General features: G+C 41.3%; 1 protein-coding gene across 1 annotated transcript in view; it reads left to right on the top strand.

Annotated features, from left to right (window-relative positions):
• LOC104545002 (brain-specific angiogenesis inhibitor 1-like) overlaps positions 1 to 19,232 on the top strand; it is a gene marked incomplete at its 5' end in the record, with an annotated part of 63,936 nt that overhangs the window by 26,220 nt on the left and 18,484 nt on the right. The window contains 4 exons of the mRNA XM_010190019.1: positions 1,253 to 1,338; positions 14,136 to 14,307; positions 15,474 to 15,569; positions 18,238 to 18,277. Coding sequence (XP_010188321.1) covers positions 1,253 to 1,338; positions 14,136 to 14,307; positions 15,474 to 15,569; positions 18,238 to 18,277 — 394 coding nt within the window. The remainder of the gene's footprint in view (positions 1 to 1,252; positions 1,339 to 14,135; positions 14,308 to 15,473; positions 15,570 to 18,237; positions 18,278 to 19,232) is intronic.

Raw genomic sequence — 19,232 nt, 5'->3', positions numbered from 1 at the left:
CCTGCTGAAACCATCAATCCAAACTCAGAAAGATTGCTCTTTCCTGAGGATGATTTAGGCAATTAGATAGAGGCTTGGTGTGAGCAGACACATCCCTTTCTTTGCTGTTGTACTAGGTGTCTCTTAGGACCACCTCTCAAGGGTCTGTTAAACTCACCAAGGCTCTCAGTTAACGTGTAATGTTGCACATCTCTGAATTTGACCGTAAACATTTCCCTGCAAGTCCCACATGCAAAAGAGAATCTAAGATATCGTTCTACCAACACCAGATGTTTCACTGACAGCAAAACTAGGGGAGTGTCACTTTTTTCCACCGTCACTGCTGTGCCTCCATGAAGAGGGTGTTGCTCACGTGTCATTAATGTGTTCACATTCAGAGACTGCTGAGGTTTAGATGGGATTTGTAAAGCAGATGCAGCTGACAGCAGTGAATGCAGTCAGAGAGACACAGTGAGGAGTTCAGGATCACTTTGCAAGGCCTCAGCTCTGTACAGCCTGTATTTCACTGTGAATATTTATACCTGATTGATACAGACATCCATGCTCTCACCCTAACAAAGCAGAATGAAGGATTGCACGCAGTTGTCCTGTCCACTGATTTATTTTTTGTTTGGAAATGGCTAGATGGCTAATCTATGTGCTGTGTCATCTGCAGCATCTCCCAAGACACTCCGCCATAGTAGCTGATGTTTCTACTTGCTTCAGTGCTCTTTCCACCTCTTATTTTGAGAGCAGTGGTGCTGGCTCACAGAGCAAGAACTATCACAACACTGCCCCATCCTCCTAATGCTGCTGTTTTTGTAGCACAGACTCCAGATGGCACTTCCAAAAGCAGCCAGTGTCAGCGCACTGCTCTCCCCTGTATTGGCCACTTTCTATGTGTATTACCCTGAAAAATTGTTCTTGTGCCTGGAGTCTGCCTTGCTAGACCTCAAATATGCATCAGGCTTCAAACAGGCCTGTAGCAATCTGAGCATTTTACAGTCTTGTCCTGGTTGATTGAGACCACCCTGATCTGCTGCCAGCTGCATTCTGCTCTCCTGAACTCACCGATACATGGCCAGGGGAGGTGGGACAGGGTGGAGAGGGGACAGAAGGGATGGTGGCCTGCAGAAGTGTGACTGTGCTACCTTGGCTTTGGGAGAAACGGGAAGGATTTATCTTGCCAAATGTTGGGGTTTTTCCTTCTGTGCTACCAAGTTTGATCTGACTCACTTGAGAACAAAACTGTGTGTTGTTTCTCTTTCAACAGGTGAACATGGTTATTGGCATTCTGGTTTTTAACAAACTTGTATCCAAAGATGGAATAACAGATAAGAAACTGAAGGAACGGGCAGGGTATGCCTTATCCATACATCTAAGTAAAGAATGAAAAGAAAAACCAACCAAAAAAACAAAAACCACCTAAGGTTGTGATCAATAACCAGACAAGGAGCGCAAAGAGAGATTGGAGACGCAAACAAAGAGTGAAAGCAGATTTAAAGAAAATGAAAAACAAAACAAAACCAAACCAACGAAACAGTTGGTTTCATCTCCCTGCCTTGCCATTCAGTGCTGCAGAGACCAAATATCCAAGATGCAGCACTGTGTTACTATTGAGGAAGGGTAGAGGTTCATCTCTTTGTTAAAATGGCTTCATCCCAGGCTGATGCATCCTCCCAGAAATTAGGGAAAGCAAAGTAACTCTTCTCACTAACTTCAAGAGACTGCAGCTGGGTCAGAGAGGGACTCATCATTGCCAAGTGCGGCACATGGCATGGGACGTTGTGTCTAATGGCTGGCAGGTGGCCAGGGAACAGCAAAGGCATCCGATGTTTTTAAGGAAAGGGTCTTTGGAGGTCTAGCAGTGAATAGATTACTAGATGGATGGATATGTAAAGAGGAGGGCTGATAAGTAAAGATATCTCTCCTGCAAAAACAAATTTCTGATGCCACTGAAGTCCTTTATCTTCTCCACAGCCACCATCCCAGCCTCCATGCCTGAAGCCTGGGGCCTGTGTTACCAGGTTTTCTTTGTAGTATAAATTGGAGAGCTGACTTCACAGTTCTCATCACCCTGCTCTCACCAGGGGTTGGCTGTGGGGGCAGCTATCATGCGGGGCTCTCTGTTGGGTTACTTTCAAACTGTGTTGGCAGTGGCTATTTTGCCATTGACTCTAGCAGGATGAGGCCCCCCCTTCATCTTTGTTTTTAGAAAAGAGCCTGTAATTTGCTCAGACTTTATCCCTGAGCTATGCCATGCTCCAAGCAAAGGACAGAAAGGGCATGCTGACACTGTGAGTCAAATCAAATGCACAGGTCAGCCTGGCTGGTGATGTTAGTACATTGTTTTTAACTGCCTTACTTGGCTTCTTGTTGCAGTCAGAGAAACTATCTCCTCACCTGCTGCTAGGAAGGAGAGGGTTGTGTGCTCTCACTTGTCCACTGATAGCATTTGATTTATCACTGTGAATAGTGATCGTATTCTTGAAGGACGAAGTGGTTACAAAGAGACAGGGAAAGCAAGAGGTGTTCTGCTGCCTCTGCACCATGGCCACAGGCCTCCTGCTACCTTAGGAGGTTGGTTCCTGTCACCTTCTTTGCTGAACCCCTAACCTTCACAGAGAGGATAAGATACTTTATGCACTATGGTGCCGTAAAAAACTTGGGCCCTAAAATTGGGCCTCAGAGGGTACAGGCAGAAAGTACAGATGAGGATCAATATTCCTGTCATTTCACTATTGAGTAGTTCTGGTGGAAGTAGTTTTTAATTGAGTGATGGTAGAAAACCTGAGAGTAGAAGCAAGCTCTTATCCAGCCAGAGAAGAAACACAGGAACCTGTTAAGATTGATGTTTTATCAGCAGTGTTGACATGGCCAAGCCCATGGTGCAGCAAAGAGGGGGATCTCAATGCTTGAGCAGTGCCGTGATCATGATAACAGGAGGAGACTTAAGCATGTTTGTATGATCAGAGGTACCAGTTCCTGCTGGGCTGAACAGGTACGTGAAGAAGTGACCTTGGTGCATTGCTTAAGGCAGCTGCTAACAAGCGAGTTCTTGATTCTGGATGATGCCTTATTTACAAGGAGAGAACTCAAGAAAATACCCAAACTGCAGCCAGAGTCTGCAGCAAGATAATTGCACTTCAAAGTCAGCGCTGAAATAAATGGTTTATTGGATTAGCAGAGCAGCGAGTTACTGTCTCTCAGTTTCTCCGTCTCTAATCTAAACTGCATACAGAATGACATTATTTAATACACAGCAGCTGGTTATTGATCACATTCACGGATGTACTTTTAAAAGAAAACCTACAAAACAAAAAAAAGTCATTTTTTCTGATGTTCTTTGTTTTTTCTTTCTTTTCTCTTCCCCCCCCTCCCCCCTTTTCATGTCCGTGTGTGTGTGTGCAGCACTTTTAAGCCTTCTCTGTGCTCGATGATTTTGTTCTCCTTTCAAAGTGCAGCCGCTGAGAGTGCGGAAGCATTTTTGAGAGCTCTGGTGCCCCTTCCCTTTAGCCAACCGCTTCTGGGCTGGGCTTGGGAACCGTGTTGGAAGGTAGATCTGAAGATAATCAGAATGAGTAACGGCCTTGGAGATGTTTGGATCTGAGGACGTGGTATAAAGAAACGTTGTGTTTTCTTTAGCAGAGGCAAGAAGTATGGTTCAGTGTTTAAAAAAAAAAAGAGGGAAGAAAAAAGACCTGTTGAACATTAAGAGGAGCCCAGCACACATACCGCAGATCGGTTGGCACAAATAAATCAGTGCTAACAGTTCCTGTGAAATAATACCAGAGACATGATAGGTTTTGCCCTATACTTAGCAGGGAAAATTGCTATGATTACTGTTGTCACATCTGTCAGAAAACATTGGCTTTCTAATGGTGATGACTTTATAGATATATCACAAAACTAGGCTGTAGAGAGTTGGATGTGATTACCTGGAGAGCTGGAGAAACATACACGAGTGCCCCAGTTCCTGTCCGGGCACGGAAGAAAACCGTGCAAGTGTCTCCCAGCAGAACAGTCTCTGTTTGCAGTCAGCTGCACCAGCAGTGTTTGAGCTCTATGGACGGGAGTGCTGCTAAAAACCAATGTTTTAATGTCAGACATAGGAGCCTTTAAAATGAATTTTAAATTTATTCAGCCAGTGTTTATTCCAGAAGCATTTGTATGCTCACGCAGCCAGGGAAGAAGAATGAGACTACAGGGTATATTCACAAAGGCTAATTTTAGCCTGCTGAGTTTAACCTCCCTAGGCTTCCTCTGTAACTACTGAAGAGAGACGGGAGCCTTGTTCAGTTGTTCCAACTTGCCCCTTGGAGGACCTTTACTTCTTTTATCTCTCTGCTGATTATGGAGAGGACTTGAGAAAGTTTGCCTCAACACGTTGTGCGAAATATTCTCTGAGCGACTGTCCTGGTAGGATGTAATGGAGCTGGATTGTCAGTGCACAGAGAAGAAAGTAATTGGAAAGATAATAACTACATTAAAATAGGAAGAGATTTGGATTGCCCTTCATCTGACAATATTTCAGATTGGAAGCAGTACTCCTGCTCTTTGGGCCATGCGTGATGTAAAGCCCTGTACAATAAAAGGTAGCGAAGTCCAGGCTCCAGTGAACACACCAGATGAGTCCGTGAGCTGTTTGTGGATACTTAGGAAGCAGAAAGAGCTAAATTAAATGAATACATTATTCAGTGTGATCATTTCATTAGCTACCCTTTCATACATACAGGCACCAATATAAACCTGCTATGGAAATTCAATATATTAACAACCTTGTGTTCCCAGCAAGAACAAATTATAATATAAATGTATCCACATCTGTGTCTACTGCTTACAACATTCTGCATAAATACACCCAACAGCAGTTACAGTTGTGTGTTATAGTGGTCTTTTGGCCAGTTCTTTGTGATTCAGTGTTATTCATGTTATTTCTGGTATAGTTTTCCATCAAATTCCTCAAATCAATCTGCTTTCTTTTTGCTGCCTATCTCTGCCTCTCTCTGTCTCTCTGCTTACCTGCTCTTTGTGGCTTATAGATCTGGGGATAAGCTGTCTTTTTTTTATGTAAGGGTCGTGCACTTAATGCCTCTCAAGACCCACTTTATCTTTGGTTCAGCCATTGTCCTCACTGGATTTACACCATCCTTCCTGGAAGATATGTATCTTATCGACACACGACCTAATTTTCTCTGTGTCTGAAGGCTGAAAGTTTCTGTGGGATACCTTAGCCATTATTCTGGAAGGGAGTAATGGCTTATTTCACGATAACTAATTAAGACTAATCAATAGCCACTTGAAAGTGGGCCACTAGGACCACTGACAATGCTGTGTTGGTGTTCATGGGGATGTCCTTTTTGCAGTGAGACTGAACACAAAGCTGTAAAAGTTTAAAAATGATCTGTCAAGTTTCCTAATCTCTCTCCCAGGCAAGGTGGGGCTGTAAAAACCCGAGGTTTGGTAGTGCAAACCAGCGGCACTGCCATCACCCAAGAATGGCAGACCTACTGTCCTTTGGCAGTGATGTTCATGCTTTCTCTGATATCAGGCACTGCATGTAGGTCTGTAGGTTGTTTTGCAGACTCCTGCCCATTTTCTAAGCCAGATGTGATATGGACCTCTACCTGTGCGAATCAGAGAGTGCACACGAACTAGTAAATTTTGGGAAGAAACAGGGGCAGTGCCCAGCTACTTTGGCTTCTGGCCTCCTGAGTTAGAGCTGGCTTGTCAGCTAGGTGAGTTCATACACATCAGCTTCTAAAAACCATAAGGACATGCCCTTTAGAAGATCCCTGCAGCCCCTTGTACCAGCAGCGCAAAATGGCCTGATTCTGTAGTTGATCCCATTCAGAAAAAGTGGGAGCAATTGATGTAAGTCTCAGGGTTCATCCCAAGGATGTTTTCAGCTCCAAAACAAGATTCAAGAAAAGAAATGTCTGAAAAGTAGTCAGCCCATCTGGCTCCCTTCAGGGCAGGTTTATGGTCTTACAGAACACCCAAGCTCATGCTTAACTTTCAGGACATGAACAGTCCCGTTTGCATGTCCTTTATCACAGATTAAGCAAGCAAAGAATGGCCTATCTCCTGGTATTGTCAGCTGCCATGTAGGTATCCCCATCAAGGCAAGGAATAGCACACAAGGGCCAGTAGAGATAAAACATGACTTATCTCTTGCATTGCTTTAGGAAAGAAGATAAACAGACACAGTCCCCGCAGCCCTACTTCTTGCCTTCTACTGTACAACCCTGACACCTTTTTTTGTTTTGGAGTGAAAAGGCCAGGAGGGAAAAGAGCAATTTTTCAAAAACAAACCAAAAGATGGAGGCAGTGACTGGGAGAGCAGTACTGGTTTCTCTTCCGTGGGTGCTAGAAAGAGACACCCTGAATCTGGCAAAACATTCACCAACACAGTTCCACCCTCTCCAGAGGCACCAACACATCTCTGAATTGTACATTTTTCCCATTTCCCGCATCTGGAGTGATACAGATGAGAGAGTTTTATTCCTGCCTGTCTTTCATTTCTCTTTTCAAACTGGGTATGGTTGGTTGGTTCCCTTTCTTCTTTCCTTTCTTTCATTCTTTCTTTCTTTTGGCTTCTCTTTCCCTTTCCTTTCTACGTTTGTGTTCATAAGCAAAGTGTTTTGTTTTGTTTCAGTCTTTTGGTTTTAATTGCAGTCAGATGGCAGTGCCCCTTTACGGCATGACGCTCAAATGTTCCAAGTGTGGAGTAGTTTCTTCTGCTGAAGTTTCGGCCACAGCCACCAGTAACGCCATGTTAGTTCCTCTAATTTCAACTTCTTTTCTTTCTTTCTTTTCCACTTTCTTTTTTTTTTCATAGTTTATTTTATTTCCCTCTTCCATTTCCCTGCACTCACCAGCCCTTGTTTGTTTTCTCTCCCCATGTCCCTGCCTACCTCCCCACATCCCCAACTCTCCCTGACCGCATTCTGTGGGCCATGAGTAGTGTAGGGCTCCTGCAACATCCTTGGAGCACAAGCTGATGGGCTGGATCCTGGAAAGCACTCTATGACATGCCCAGATTTAAGCATGTGAGCAGCCCATGGAAGACAAAGGGACTCTTCATTTGTTTGACACTGCATATATGTTGAATGCCCCCATTTTATTTAGTTCTTGGAGTTACAGACTTAAAGATGTGGTTCCAATTAGTTTTGATGGTAGATGGAGGCCAAACACTTAAGTATATGCTTGAGTTTTTTGCTCTAGAGACTGCAGAGCGTTGAGTATGATTTAAGTGAGATGGTGAATCACCTCAAGGTGTTTTGTGGTTTTTTTATCTTATAGAAGGTTAGAGTTAGGTTTAATACCTCATAGGGCTGCAGTTCTGATTTGATAAGTGTTGACTGCCTCTTTTAGGCCCCTGAAAGCACTTGGAATTAGTACTCAAAATCTTAAAGTGTTTCATAGCTCTGAGTTACAAAAGTCAAATGCTGTTAAATCTCTTCTTAGATGCTGCTAGAGTTAGTATAAAAAAAAATAATCTGAAAATGCCAGAGCTTTGTTCAGCTGGAGAAGTTGATGCTATTTATATAGTTGGCTTTTTTCCCAAAGGTTAAGGTAGGAGGGAGAGTGATGAGGGAAGGTCTGTCTTTCTTCCGTCCCTTTTTGAAAGTTTCTTATCTACGTCATTTCCAAGTGATGATACATTTTTGTTCTGATGTCTAAAGTAACACATGTAAAATGTGTGGAAGAAACTGTCTTAGCTCTAGACGTTTGCAATTTGAAAACTCCTACCTTTAATTAATCTACACAAAAATAAGCAGCTGAGTGCCAAATCTCAAAATGTAGAAATATAAAAGGAAATCAAAACACAAGGTTTTCTTCTTTGTTTATGAAACTGAGCCATTTATGTGAAATCCAAAAGGCTTTAGGGAAAAATACAGATTTCTGAAAAACAGCTAATTGTCATTAGAAAAAGAAAACATGCGGTCACCTCTATCAAGAGGTAGCAGTTCCTATGAGATGTAGAAACTAAACACAATCTCATTTATTTTCCACTGCTGAAGTTGTTTACTTACCTTTTGCAACGGTGCCCAGCTAAGATGGTGAGATGGCATTGGTCCAGACACGCGTACCACAAGTCTGGAATTAGCAGGTCACTGCATTTCTGTTTCCTGTGACTGCAGAGGAATGCTAAACCAGCAGAAGCTTTACTATTAATCAGTTAGACCATTAAATAGGAGAGGTTTTCAGTTCATAGTAAATTTATTTAAAAAGTAGAACGACCTCGAGTTCTTCCATATTGTCTGACGTTGGTCTGCCGTATCATATGTTCTGATTGATCTTCACATCGAACAAAAGGGATATGAAATCCAGGTCTCTTACTTATCTTGCTTTTTTAATGTGAGTGATTTGATAGAAATTGGAGGGCTGTTGTGACAGGATATGTCTTTTGTTTCCCAGCAGGTAGAATATCTTAAATTATAAATTTCAGTACTGGTTTTGTTTGTCCTGAAGTGTCCTATGCTCTTGTCCTTGCAAAGGCAGCACTGAGTAAGACATGGATCAGTTCCTTCAGCCCTCATCTACCTTCGTCATCCACTTTATTCTGCAGCTGAACTGTTTCTGTTTTTCCTCCTTCAGATCTATTGTAAATGAGGTTGTCAATAAGGCAAAGTCCTGATTATGCTTCATGCCACTGCCACCATTCTGCTGGCCTCCATCCCAGACCTTGGGCCAGCTTTGACATTCAGTACTGAAGTCTTGTAATTTAAATCGGATGCCATGAGGTTTCCTGGCTCCTCTCTGACCTGGGATGAGCCATAGTTGTTTGGTAGAGAGCACATCAAGGATGTTCCTGTCTTGTTCCTGCTGCGGTTGCTCATGCTCTCTCCAGCTTACCTCCCATAGGTTTCAGAGGCTCATTTCTGGGATAGCATGGCATGAAAAGATAGACACTTTTGTTAATTTTTCCTGGCTGTTGGAAATCATAGAGTTTTTGAGCAATTCTTTGTGGTAAAATCTGTGTCTAAGGGAGAAGGGATCAGAGAAGGGTATGTGTAACTGAGGGAAAACATGGTAAACCACTGATGGGAGTGCAGGTGTAGTAATCATGACAGAAATTTTTAAAAAAATGCACTAGAAATTGTGCAATTTCTTTACTTGAGAAATTAAAGAAGGAAAGCTTTGTATATTTATGAGCTATTAAGTTTAAACCAGACTTGACGGCTGTGGTTAAAAAAACCCTTCCCTGTAGGTTGTCCTGTATAAGATCCTGGGCATGTTTTGCCACCAGAAGAACTCTGTTCCCATATTTTGTTTCTTTTATTGCTGCCTGTAAGGTAGCCTCAGCCTGTGAAATACTACCTTATAATTCATTAGTCTTTGCTACCTGTGAAAGCTTTTTATCTGAGACGGGAAAAATATGTATCAGACATGCATTTCTTTGTGTTTGCTGTGAGAGAGGACATCCACTGCAGATACCAGCGACTTCTAGAGAAAAGGAGGAAGAGAAGAAGGAAGAGAAGAAGGGAGGAAAAGAAGAAGGGAGGAAGAGAAGAAGGGAGGAAGAGAAGAAGAGAGGGAGGGAGACAGGAATTAGGAAGGAAGGAAGGAAGGAAGGAAAGGAAGGAAGGAAGGAAGGAAGGAAGTTTCTCATCTGAGGGTTTTGCTCTTTTTCTTGGCTCAAAGTCATTTCAGAAAGTTTTAGATGTCTAATTTTCTGCCCTGTGTTGTAATTCCAGTACTAATGCGAATCAATATTTCTATGGATGTTTGGTTTTATGAAGGAAACTGTTCCTCTGGAGAGTGTTCTCATGATTCAAGGAATTTGAAATGATACCCTTAACCAAAGGATAATTCTTGGTCCCTACATGTCCTTGCTTGGACTGTCAAAGAACAACTTCCCTTATTTGAGGTGAATACCTAAGCAGTCTTCCCATAGCAACTGCATTACCTGCTTGTCTAATTTAGAGGTGTTTGATTTCCTGTTTCCTAGTTCTACAGTACAGATTGCGGCAACTGAGAGTAGAATCATCTTTTGGAGAAAAATAGAAATAATACCTTGTGTTTCTGTGTTCCCTGTGCACAGGAACAACACACACAATGCCTCTTCTTCTCTAGTTAGAGATTTCCTATCTTGGTTATACATGCATTGAGTTAAAGGGAAGCTGTCCCTAAAATTGAAGCAACACTCTTGCTTTTAGGAGACATATAAGTTTGAGGAGAGAGAAGGCAGAAGAGAATGAATAAAGTAAAACATAATACAGTGGTTTTCCTGGAGCAGAACTGCTGTGCTGCAGGAAAAGCAGGTTCACCAGAATAGTGGAGCTATCTCATCTGTGCATCCATGGTCTTGTGTGTTGAGTCTATCTACCGTCTCCTTTTCCAGAGCTCCTTTCCAGGAGCTGCATTCTGAATTATAAAGTCATTTTTCCTTCTGCTGTTTCTTTAGCTTATGGTAACGGCTCTCCTCTCAGTGCTGAGTAATGAGAAGAATTGATCACTTACATCTTTATAATGGCCCTTTGCATCTTGGTTGGCATGTATTGTGTCTCCCCCTGCACTTGCCTTGTGTCAGGGTGCAGACCTCTTAATCTTTCTTCATGTAGATCTTTATTTCCAAGAACATTATTTTTTTCTCTTTCCATCGCTGTCCTCTAAGTGCCATCAGTTTATCCTGCTTCTTTTGCAAAGATCCAGACTCTCAAGGCTGCCAGATTGCTAAAGAACAAAACCACACCTAGTTTTTGATGTTTTGACCAAAGATTATCATCTGCTCATTGCCAGAGCTGGGTCTGCTATGTACTTTCATAAGGCTAAGACTTTAACGTGCTAGATAAAACTTGGGACAATGTTATCATGTGTCACATGTCATTGTAATTATGTTTGGTTGCACTGTACTGTGGCATTGCCATATCTCAAGATAATACCCTTCCTCTGAAATGCAGCAGTAGCATGGTGTGGTGGGGAGGCACATTGTGACACTACAACTGTACTGCTGAGTAACATTGTCACGTCGTAGTCGTCACACAATAAACCAGAATCATGCTTACACAATGCAGTGTGATGATCTTCCCTTGATATTGCTCATATGAGTCATTCATCATGAGTGATGTCATGTATGGGACAAATGAGAGGATCTGCCAGCTAATTCCTTTGTCTTGAGCAATAAAAGTCCTGGATTCATTGGTCATAGATAAACCATAACGAAGAGTCGTTATGTAATCACAATGTAATTGTATGAAAAAAAGTCATCGTTACATTTCATTTCGCATCATGTGGCACCATAACATGAAGTTACTTAAGTCCTCTAAGGTATCCTGGAACCTTTTAAGGATGCCAAATACTTCCTAAGAAAAGGGAAAGATGGAAAGGTGGCAGAAGTATGAGTTGTGCTATGAATTCGGCTCACAGCAGGTGGAATTAAGGGCGATGTCACAGGAAACTCACTTTATCTTTCCCTGAGTTTTCTTCTGAAATTTCAGTCTTGATATGATTTTTTAATGGATTTTTTTTTTAGTTTAATATTTTAAAAGCTAAGCAGAAAGCGAAATTAGAGTAAATTTTATTTCTTTGACTTGTTGCCATCTGCTGCCTGAGAATAAATATTAGGCATTAAATGCTAAGCAACATTTCCATAAAGTTAGCAAGGGATGAATATTGGTGAGAAGGCATTTGTGAGGTGAATCAAAAAAGAGAGCAGAAAGCCTATACACTTACCTGTTATAAGTCAGCACAACTCTATTGAGATAATCCTGATTTACTCCAGCTGACTATGTGGCATAATACTGTTTTCATCATCTGAGTTGGAAAGGCAGATGATGGTTTCATTACCTGAGTTAGAATGGCAGAGGACAGAGATTTAAGTGGTGATTTAAGGCTGTTTATGTTGGGAGCAATAGTGAAGTCCATCATTAAGTCTTGACTCAGAAGAGAGTGGAATAGTTTGCCTATATGGATCCAAATAATTGCCAGCCTGATGTTGCAGTTATTTTCGTGAATGGAAATCCTGTCTGAATTTAGATGGCTGGTTCAGACCTGTGTTTACAGGTCAGATCCATTCTCAAATGTGGCTGACAGGTTTCTTATTTGCACGTTGGTGACAGCGGTGTACACAGATGTATGTATTAAGACTATGCTGGGAGACCAGATAGTTCAAGGAAGCAGAGTCGTCTGATATAGACCTTTTCTGGCAGCCTCTATTGACTCTGCTGCTTTCCAGCAACCGCAATCTCAGGTTGCTACTGGAATGTCTTCATTTACCAAGCCATGTATCAGGGATGTTGCGTTTGCTGATACTTGCATGGAAGACACCTCTGGAGTGGTGTGTTATGGAGCAGGCCTCATCTTTCTGTTTGGCTCTTCTACCTCATGGATTTTTTCGCTGCACTTGCTGCTTAGCCAGTTATATTAATGCACCACTGCAAAAGATAGCAAAAGATATTTCAGTATAATGAGGCGTATTTCAGGAGGCTGAGGTAGAACTGGGATAAAAGCTTCTGTTTATGAGTTGTCTGTTTGCGTGCTGTCTGGCTGTTGCTTTCTTTTTTTGAAATAATACTTTGAAATCATAGTTCATATAGGACATTCAGTTGTCATCTTGTATAAAATTACAAGGTATCAGATTATGTCATGGCCCTTCCCTCACATGGAAGTCTCATAATACTTGTTTTATTTGAAAAAAGTATATTCCATTTCCATGCTCCCTTAGGTAAATTACGTTGCATAATAATACCAGTAAGGAACACATCTGAGTCTGGACAGGTTGTAGAAATATTTGCAATCAGTGTATCATTATGACTATAAAAATAACCTGTCACTTCAGTATGTGATCATTACAGCAGAACTGATGTAGTAATCCTTGAAAAGCTTAACTGAAGCCAGGGCGTTACATCCTGATGTCCATACCTGTGTCCAAGCTCCAGCTTTGTTCAGGTAAAACTCTCACTGAGGTCTGTGAGAGTGGTACCTGGTTAACCAGCAAGTAAACATTATTAAAAACTTGATCGTATATCAGAAAATGGTAAGCAAGTCCTATGTAAGTACTGTAAAACGTGTGTCATGATATCTGTCCTGTAATTTAATTTGTTGCCTCTATTTGTTTGTTAGCTTGTAGGCTGAGGTTATCTGAACAGAAAAGTCTTGAAGCTCCACTTGTTATTCAGCCTGTGCATAGAACTGCTTTTATTTGCTAGCTAAGACCCCACAGAGAAATCCTCCTGGTACTCTTGGTGCACCGGGGCTGCCAAATATATAATTTGACTGACAGCTTAAAATCTTTGTAGAAAGCTCTTAAAATTGCTTGGAACCCTTTTTTATAAAAGAGCTGAACAACTAAATAATCCATGAAAAGAGAGCTGCTTTCCCATTTCTAGAGCCATCACTCATAGATACAGTGGAGGTTCATTGCAGAAAACCATTTTGTCTGATTTTCTGTCTTGAGAAATGGCTTGAATCTTAAGTGACAGCATGTCTACCCAAGAATAAATTTTTAAGAATAATTTCTAAATATAGGAACAACTGCAATTTTTTTCAAAGGATTCAGCTGGGGAGATCACATGAGAAAATTGCATCAGGTACCAGTTCTCCTGATGATCATTGATGTAGTGCTGTAGGAACCATCAGCTGTAGAGTAAGGGAGCAACAGCAGAAGATCAGTCTCCACATCAGCTCTATGCTTGTCCGTTTTAGTCACTTGAAACTGTGACGTCCCCAGTGTTGGTGTCTTCCATGTGCTGTGGAAGTCCAGGTGTCTGTAACTCAAGTACTGACAGCCATCGTGACAAACCAGTCTCTGCTGCAAATGTTCCCCTTCCCTTTGGCAACCTACAGTGATTGTATTTTGTCTCCCTTCCTTGGGAAATGCCATCATTGTGGAGTAGTGACATAGAGTGGGAAGGGTGTGAAGGGGGGAGTGAGGTATCTGCATCCTTCCTCCCCACCTCAAGTTTTATGCATGACTGCACCATTGAAAAGTAGTCCCTCCCGTAGAAATGCGTGCCACTTGTTTTGGTAGTGTGAGTGTGCAAAGCGTCTTCCTGCTTCCCTGTGACAGGGGCTCAGAAGACATCTAGCACCAGTATACATTTGCTGAAGAAGTCTTCTGAAGCCCCATGGGATCAGGAGGCTGAATTAGCATCCCACGTGGAAGTGGGTGAAGTGAAGCTGAATTCTCTTTTCCTCTCCCTTGACAGGGCATCTCTTTGGAGCTCCTGCGTGGTCCTACCTCTCCTGGCTCTCACCTGGATGTCTGCAGTTCTGGCAATCACAGATCGGCGGTCAGCACTCTTCCAGATCCTTTTTGCTGTCTTCGACTCGTTGGAGGGCTTTGTCATCGTTATGGTTCATTGCATACTAAGGCGGGAGGTGAGACTTATGAGTCTCTCTTTTATATGCAACCAACATACTTCCCATAGAAAACATCTGAAAAATGTCCAGTCAGCCTGATAGCTTCTCTAATCCTATGGAGTTTTGCCTCTTTGTAGACATTGACCACAAAAATTACCATGACAATATCAGACAAAGGGAAGGAGAGATGAACCGATGGTTATCATGCTGAGAGTACTGCAAAGTGGAATGTGGGAGACAGATTAGTGAACATGTCAGGTTTTGCTTATTTAATAACAAAATTAGTATTTCCAGAATGTTTGCACCCCACCTCTGAAAATAATATATTAAGCTAAACAATTATTTAGAGGGGCAACTTGCACCAAGATTTATGGAAGGATTGTATTATCTAGGCACATTAGCACCTAGATATTTGAACTAGAAAGTAAAGCTAGCAGTAATCAAGCAAGGAAATTGAGTAAATTCTCTCTGGCCTCCCTTTGGAGATTTCAAATGGTAAATTATATCAGGGAAGAAAAGGATGAATCTTTTATGTTTCTTTTATTCTTTTCATCCTACTGAGTGGATAGATTATTAATAACAGAGACAGAAAGGTTTGGGTTTTGGTTTTTTTCAATATTCATTTCATCTTCTTACAGCTCCTTTAAATTAAGTAAAACAGATTAATTTCTTATGTCAGACCAATGAAATCAATGGAATTACACCAATGGCTTGGCTGAGACTCCCTCAAATAATTGCATTATGAATATGGGCCTGCATTTAACTGACATTGCAGTTGCTGGCATTTTTTTCCCACTGATTTCAGTGAGTTTTGAATTGTATATATATTACAGCTGACAGAGGATCATAACCAAACACTGTAGACCCCAATATAATGATTTATGCAATAGCATCCACAGCAAACATATTGCAAGTTGCAAAATAGAAGACACATTTTTTCTTGACTGTATAAATCAAGACACTAGAAGAGACCAATAAAGTGACCCAGGATGCCTGTAAAACCTTTGAGTTGCTCTGTTAGTATGTGAGATATGTAACATATAAACCATTTGAAATGAGTACCTGAATGCTACTGAAGTAAGATCCATGCTCTTTTGAGATACCAAGGATTGAGGACCAAGAATTTAATATGGTTTGGTATTCCCGCCTAACTCTGACTTTTGCAAATCCATTTATTACTGCAGGTCCAGGATGCTGTGAAGTGCCGAGTAGTAGATCGTCAGGAAGAAGGCAATGGAGACTCAGGGGGGTCATTTCAGAATGGACACGCCCAGCTAATGGTAGGGAAAACTACCACCTAGTCTGTTATTAAGGGACCTATGGGCATTTTTAGCTCGTAACTGATAAACAAAGGGCTCTGTCCATCACAGATTTTGCAGCTATCCTTCTTCTTTCCTTTAAACCTGCGCTCGAAGAAATGTAGCAGTCAGTATAGGCTTTTTCACACAAATCCCGTTTCTTTGCATTGTAATATTAAGGGGCTCAGACGTACACACCGGGTTTTGTAGACATCTTGGTGAGATCCTTTCTTTCCCAGAAAATACAAAGCTAAATGTAACACCTAGGTCTTCCAGACCCTTCCATCCCCATCACATTGCCTTGCCCTCGCTATAGTTGGGAGGCAGTAATTTAATACTGTTTTAATCGCAGTGTGCTGGGTCATTATTATGAAGGTGCTGTCTTAAAGGGATTTATTTTTCTCAAAAGCACACTTGCTTACATTGCTTCACTGGGAATATACTTTAAGCACTGTGTACCTTAGTCCTGTTGTGTATGTCCTTTACAAACAGTCTAGATAAGCCGTAGAAGAATAAGCTATGGGGAATCATACATCTTGCAACTCCTTCAGTGTTATAGGTGATATAAGAGGCATTTGATTTCTGTGTTTGAAGTAAGGACATCAGGACAATCACAAGATTTGAACAAGTTCCAAAAATGTCTAGTTAATATTAGTCCTATATCATAACAAGAGGATTTTTATTTTCCAGTCACTCCTGTGCTAAGCTAAATAGCTTGTGCTTGCATACAAGATCTTATTTCTCATTCAGCAAAATATTTAAAACAAGACATTGAGGGATATGCAATTCTACTCCAGCTCATAGGTGTTTGTTAAAAACAGATGCCTCATTTCTAATTTAAATGCATAGTTTCTAATTTTCGGACTTAGGTTCTTGCTATGCCTATTATGTGTAATTAGAGAGCCCCTTGTGTGCCTAGTACTTTTGCTCCTTCAATAATAGACACCATAATCATATCCAGTCTCAATCTTCCTTTCAATAAGTTAACACACTGAGGTTTTTTACTCTCCCTCTGTAAGACATTTCCCGTCAAATTATTTATATAACCCTTTTCCACATGCCCTTCAGGCTTGCCGTCCTTTAAAAAATGTGAATGCTGTATTTGTTATTCTATTGTAACCATCACAAGCGCTGTATTTTGAAGTTTCAGATTTTTGTCTCTGTACAGCTTCTTACTTTCATTCATTATCAACCACCTTGCAAAATTTTGTGTCAGCGACAAGTTTTTAGCAATGAGATTACATTTACCTCTGCGCTGTTGATGGATGCGTTGGGAAGTAGAGAGCTTACAGTCAGCTTCTTCACATTCAAGCACAAAAAGCTCTGGAATCCAGATGTGAATGATGACTCCTGACTGATATTTTTAGAGGGCTACAATGTTATTTTATAGTGACTGAGATTTACATTAACTAAAGAAATCTGAGGCTTTGCAGTTTCGCTGTTACCTTTTCCAGTAATCTCCAAATCTGCCCAATGAACGAAAAGAAGCTTAGCTGAGTAGAACTGGTTTTCACAAAATCTTGTGGACTGGTATTAAATATAAACCTTTTATTTATTTATCAGTAGAACTAGTACAGTCTGTTCAGTTACATCTTTCTGGAACTCCCGTCATGAAAATGAGATTATGTTTTTCTTTGTCATCCCACTTTCCTATTTAAACATCAGCTCAGTCTTATTTCTGTTCTTTGCAGATTTATTTGATATACCAAATAATTTACTAAGAAATTAGTATCAAGAAGGTTGAGATAATTCCTCAACCAGCTTTTCAAAAACTCTTGGATTTCAACCTGCTAATATTAAGTGTTTATCCCAGGGGGGTGGGGATTTTTTTCCACTCTCCACTTTGTATTAAACCGAAATGCATTTAATCGCGTTTATACAATTATATTAAGTGTCTTCTTTCTGAAATTATACTTGAAATAATCAGTGAACTCTTCTACCTTTTGCCAGTCTGTGGCTTTTCCATTACTTCATGAAAACTCATGGCCCACTGTGACTCAGTGTATCCACTTCTTTGAAATGTTATCTGGTAGAAGCTTTAGAAAAAAAGGATTAACTCATACTGGCAGAAGAAAGGAGTTTGCTTTGGCTGTACAGGCCACTTGAAAAAGTTCTGCAGCCTTTGTGCCTGCAAGGACCATTGATTTTATATGCTAAGAGTTTCAGAAGCAGAAGCTTGTTTCCACTTCATGTAACTTGGTGATAGATCACAAGAAAGCCCAGTAAGTATGGGGTGCTTTCAGTGACATCCCCAGGTCTTTTTAATGAGTGAAGGAGAATCCACTTAGACTAAGTGTGGGACGATGTATCCAAGGCAGATCAGCTAGGAACCCCTCCCCTATTTTTTAGGCATTTGCATAAATGTGTTCCAGGGATATATTTTAATTAGTGTATTAGATGAGGAGATGAAACCAGAAAAGCAGTGATACAGCTTTATTTACCACTGTGTGAGGTTCAAAAGCCACAGCTGGAAAAATGTGGTCTGCTTGCCTTGTTTCAAAGCCCAAGCAAAATGTCTTTCCTCTGTTCTTCTGGTGGTGATTATGTCTGACTCACTTATTAAAGTGGGTTTTGCATTTTCTAAACGGCTCACCTTACTTTTCCCCGCCATCTCCTTTTGACCACGTCCTCTGTGTTTTCTGTCTTTCAGACCGATTTTGAGAAGGATGTGGATATGGCTTGTAGATCAGGTGAGCACATCACAGGTGAGAATCAACAAGTGACCTGGTTTGGGGATTGAACTAGGCCATTTTTTTTTTCCTTTCTGTTTTAATTGTGTGTGTCTTAGTGGCTTGCATGTAAGTGTGTGGGCTGTCCTTAATCTCAACCCTGGCCAAAAGAATGCAACTTCCCTAATTCTCCCTTGTGCTTTGCTTATCCTATTTCCCCACAACTCTCTTGCCCTTTTAGCTAAGATTAAGCCATGCCTCCGAGGTGTTGTTTCTTACCTATGACCCACATAACACGGTGGCAGAGAAGAATATCAAGGAAGAAGAGATTGGATCCATCTCTTCCAACTGTGATCCTTCTTTGCTTTAGCAACTCCTGCCCATGGGCATCACACCAGTCACAGCAACCTCAGACAGCTCTGTGCTCAGGAGAGGTGTCTTTGAGGAGGTCTGGAAGCTGGAGAGTCTTCCCACCACTTCACCTCCTTTGCCTGCACCTTTCTGCTGTGTGTTCAATCACACACATTCATTTTGAGCCTAAGGATCTGCATGAGTTGACAGTCCCTTTCCTCAGTAACTCCCTTTTTTCTCATTCCTCTGAGGGTGTCTCTGCTGTCTGGATTCTCCTTTACTAGCTGTTCGTGTCTCCAGGTTTTGTCCTCTCCTGGTCCTGGCATGCCTGACCATTTGGCTGGGGTTTTTTTTTTGTTTGGTTGTTTTTTGTTTATTTTTTTCCCTTTTTTTTTTAAACCCTTTGTAGATATTTAGGCTTTCATTTACCCTCCCACATTCCTCCCCTCTCCCAAGCAAGTGAAATACCAGCTTGCTTGCCACTTGCATATAATTCATATCTTCCAAACCAGGATCTACCCTAACCAAGGACAGTATATAAAGCTTCTCTCTCTCTTTATCACTCACTCTTTTCCTTCCTTCCTTCCTTCCTTCCTTCCTTCCTTCCTTCCCTCCTTCCTTCCTT

This window comes from Mesitornis unicolor, unplaced genomic scaffold (genome assembly GCF_000695765.1).
Source record: "Mesitornis unicolor isolate BGI_N332 unplaced genomic scaffold, ASM69576v1 scaffold13488, whole genome shotgun sequence".
In the NCBI taxonomy this organism is placed as follows: domain Eukaryota; kingdom Metazoa; phylum Chordata; class Aves; order Mesitornithiformes; family Mesitornithidae; genus Mesitornis; species Mesitornis unicolor.
This window is presented reverse-complemented; position numbering and strand designations above follow the sequence as displayed.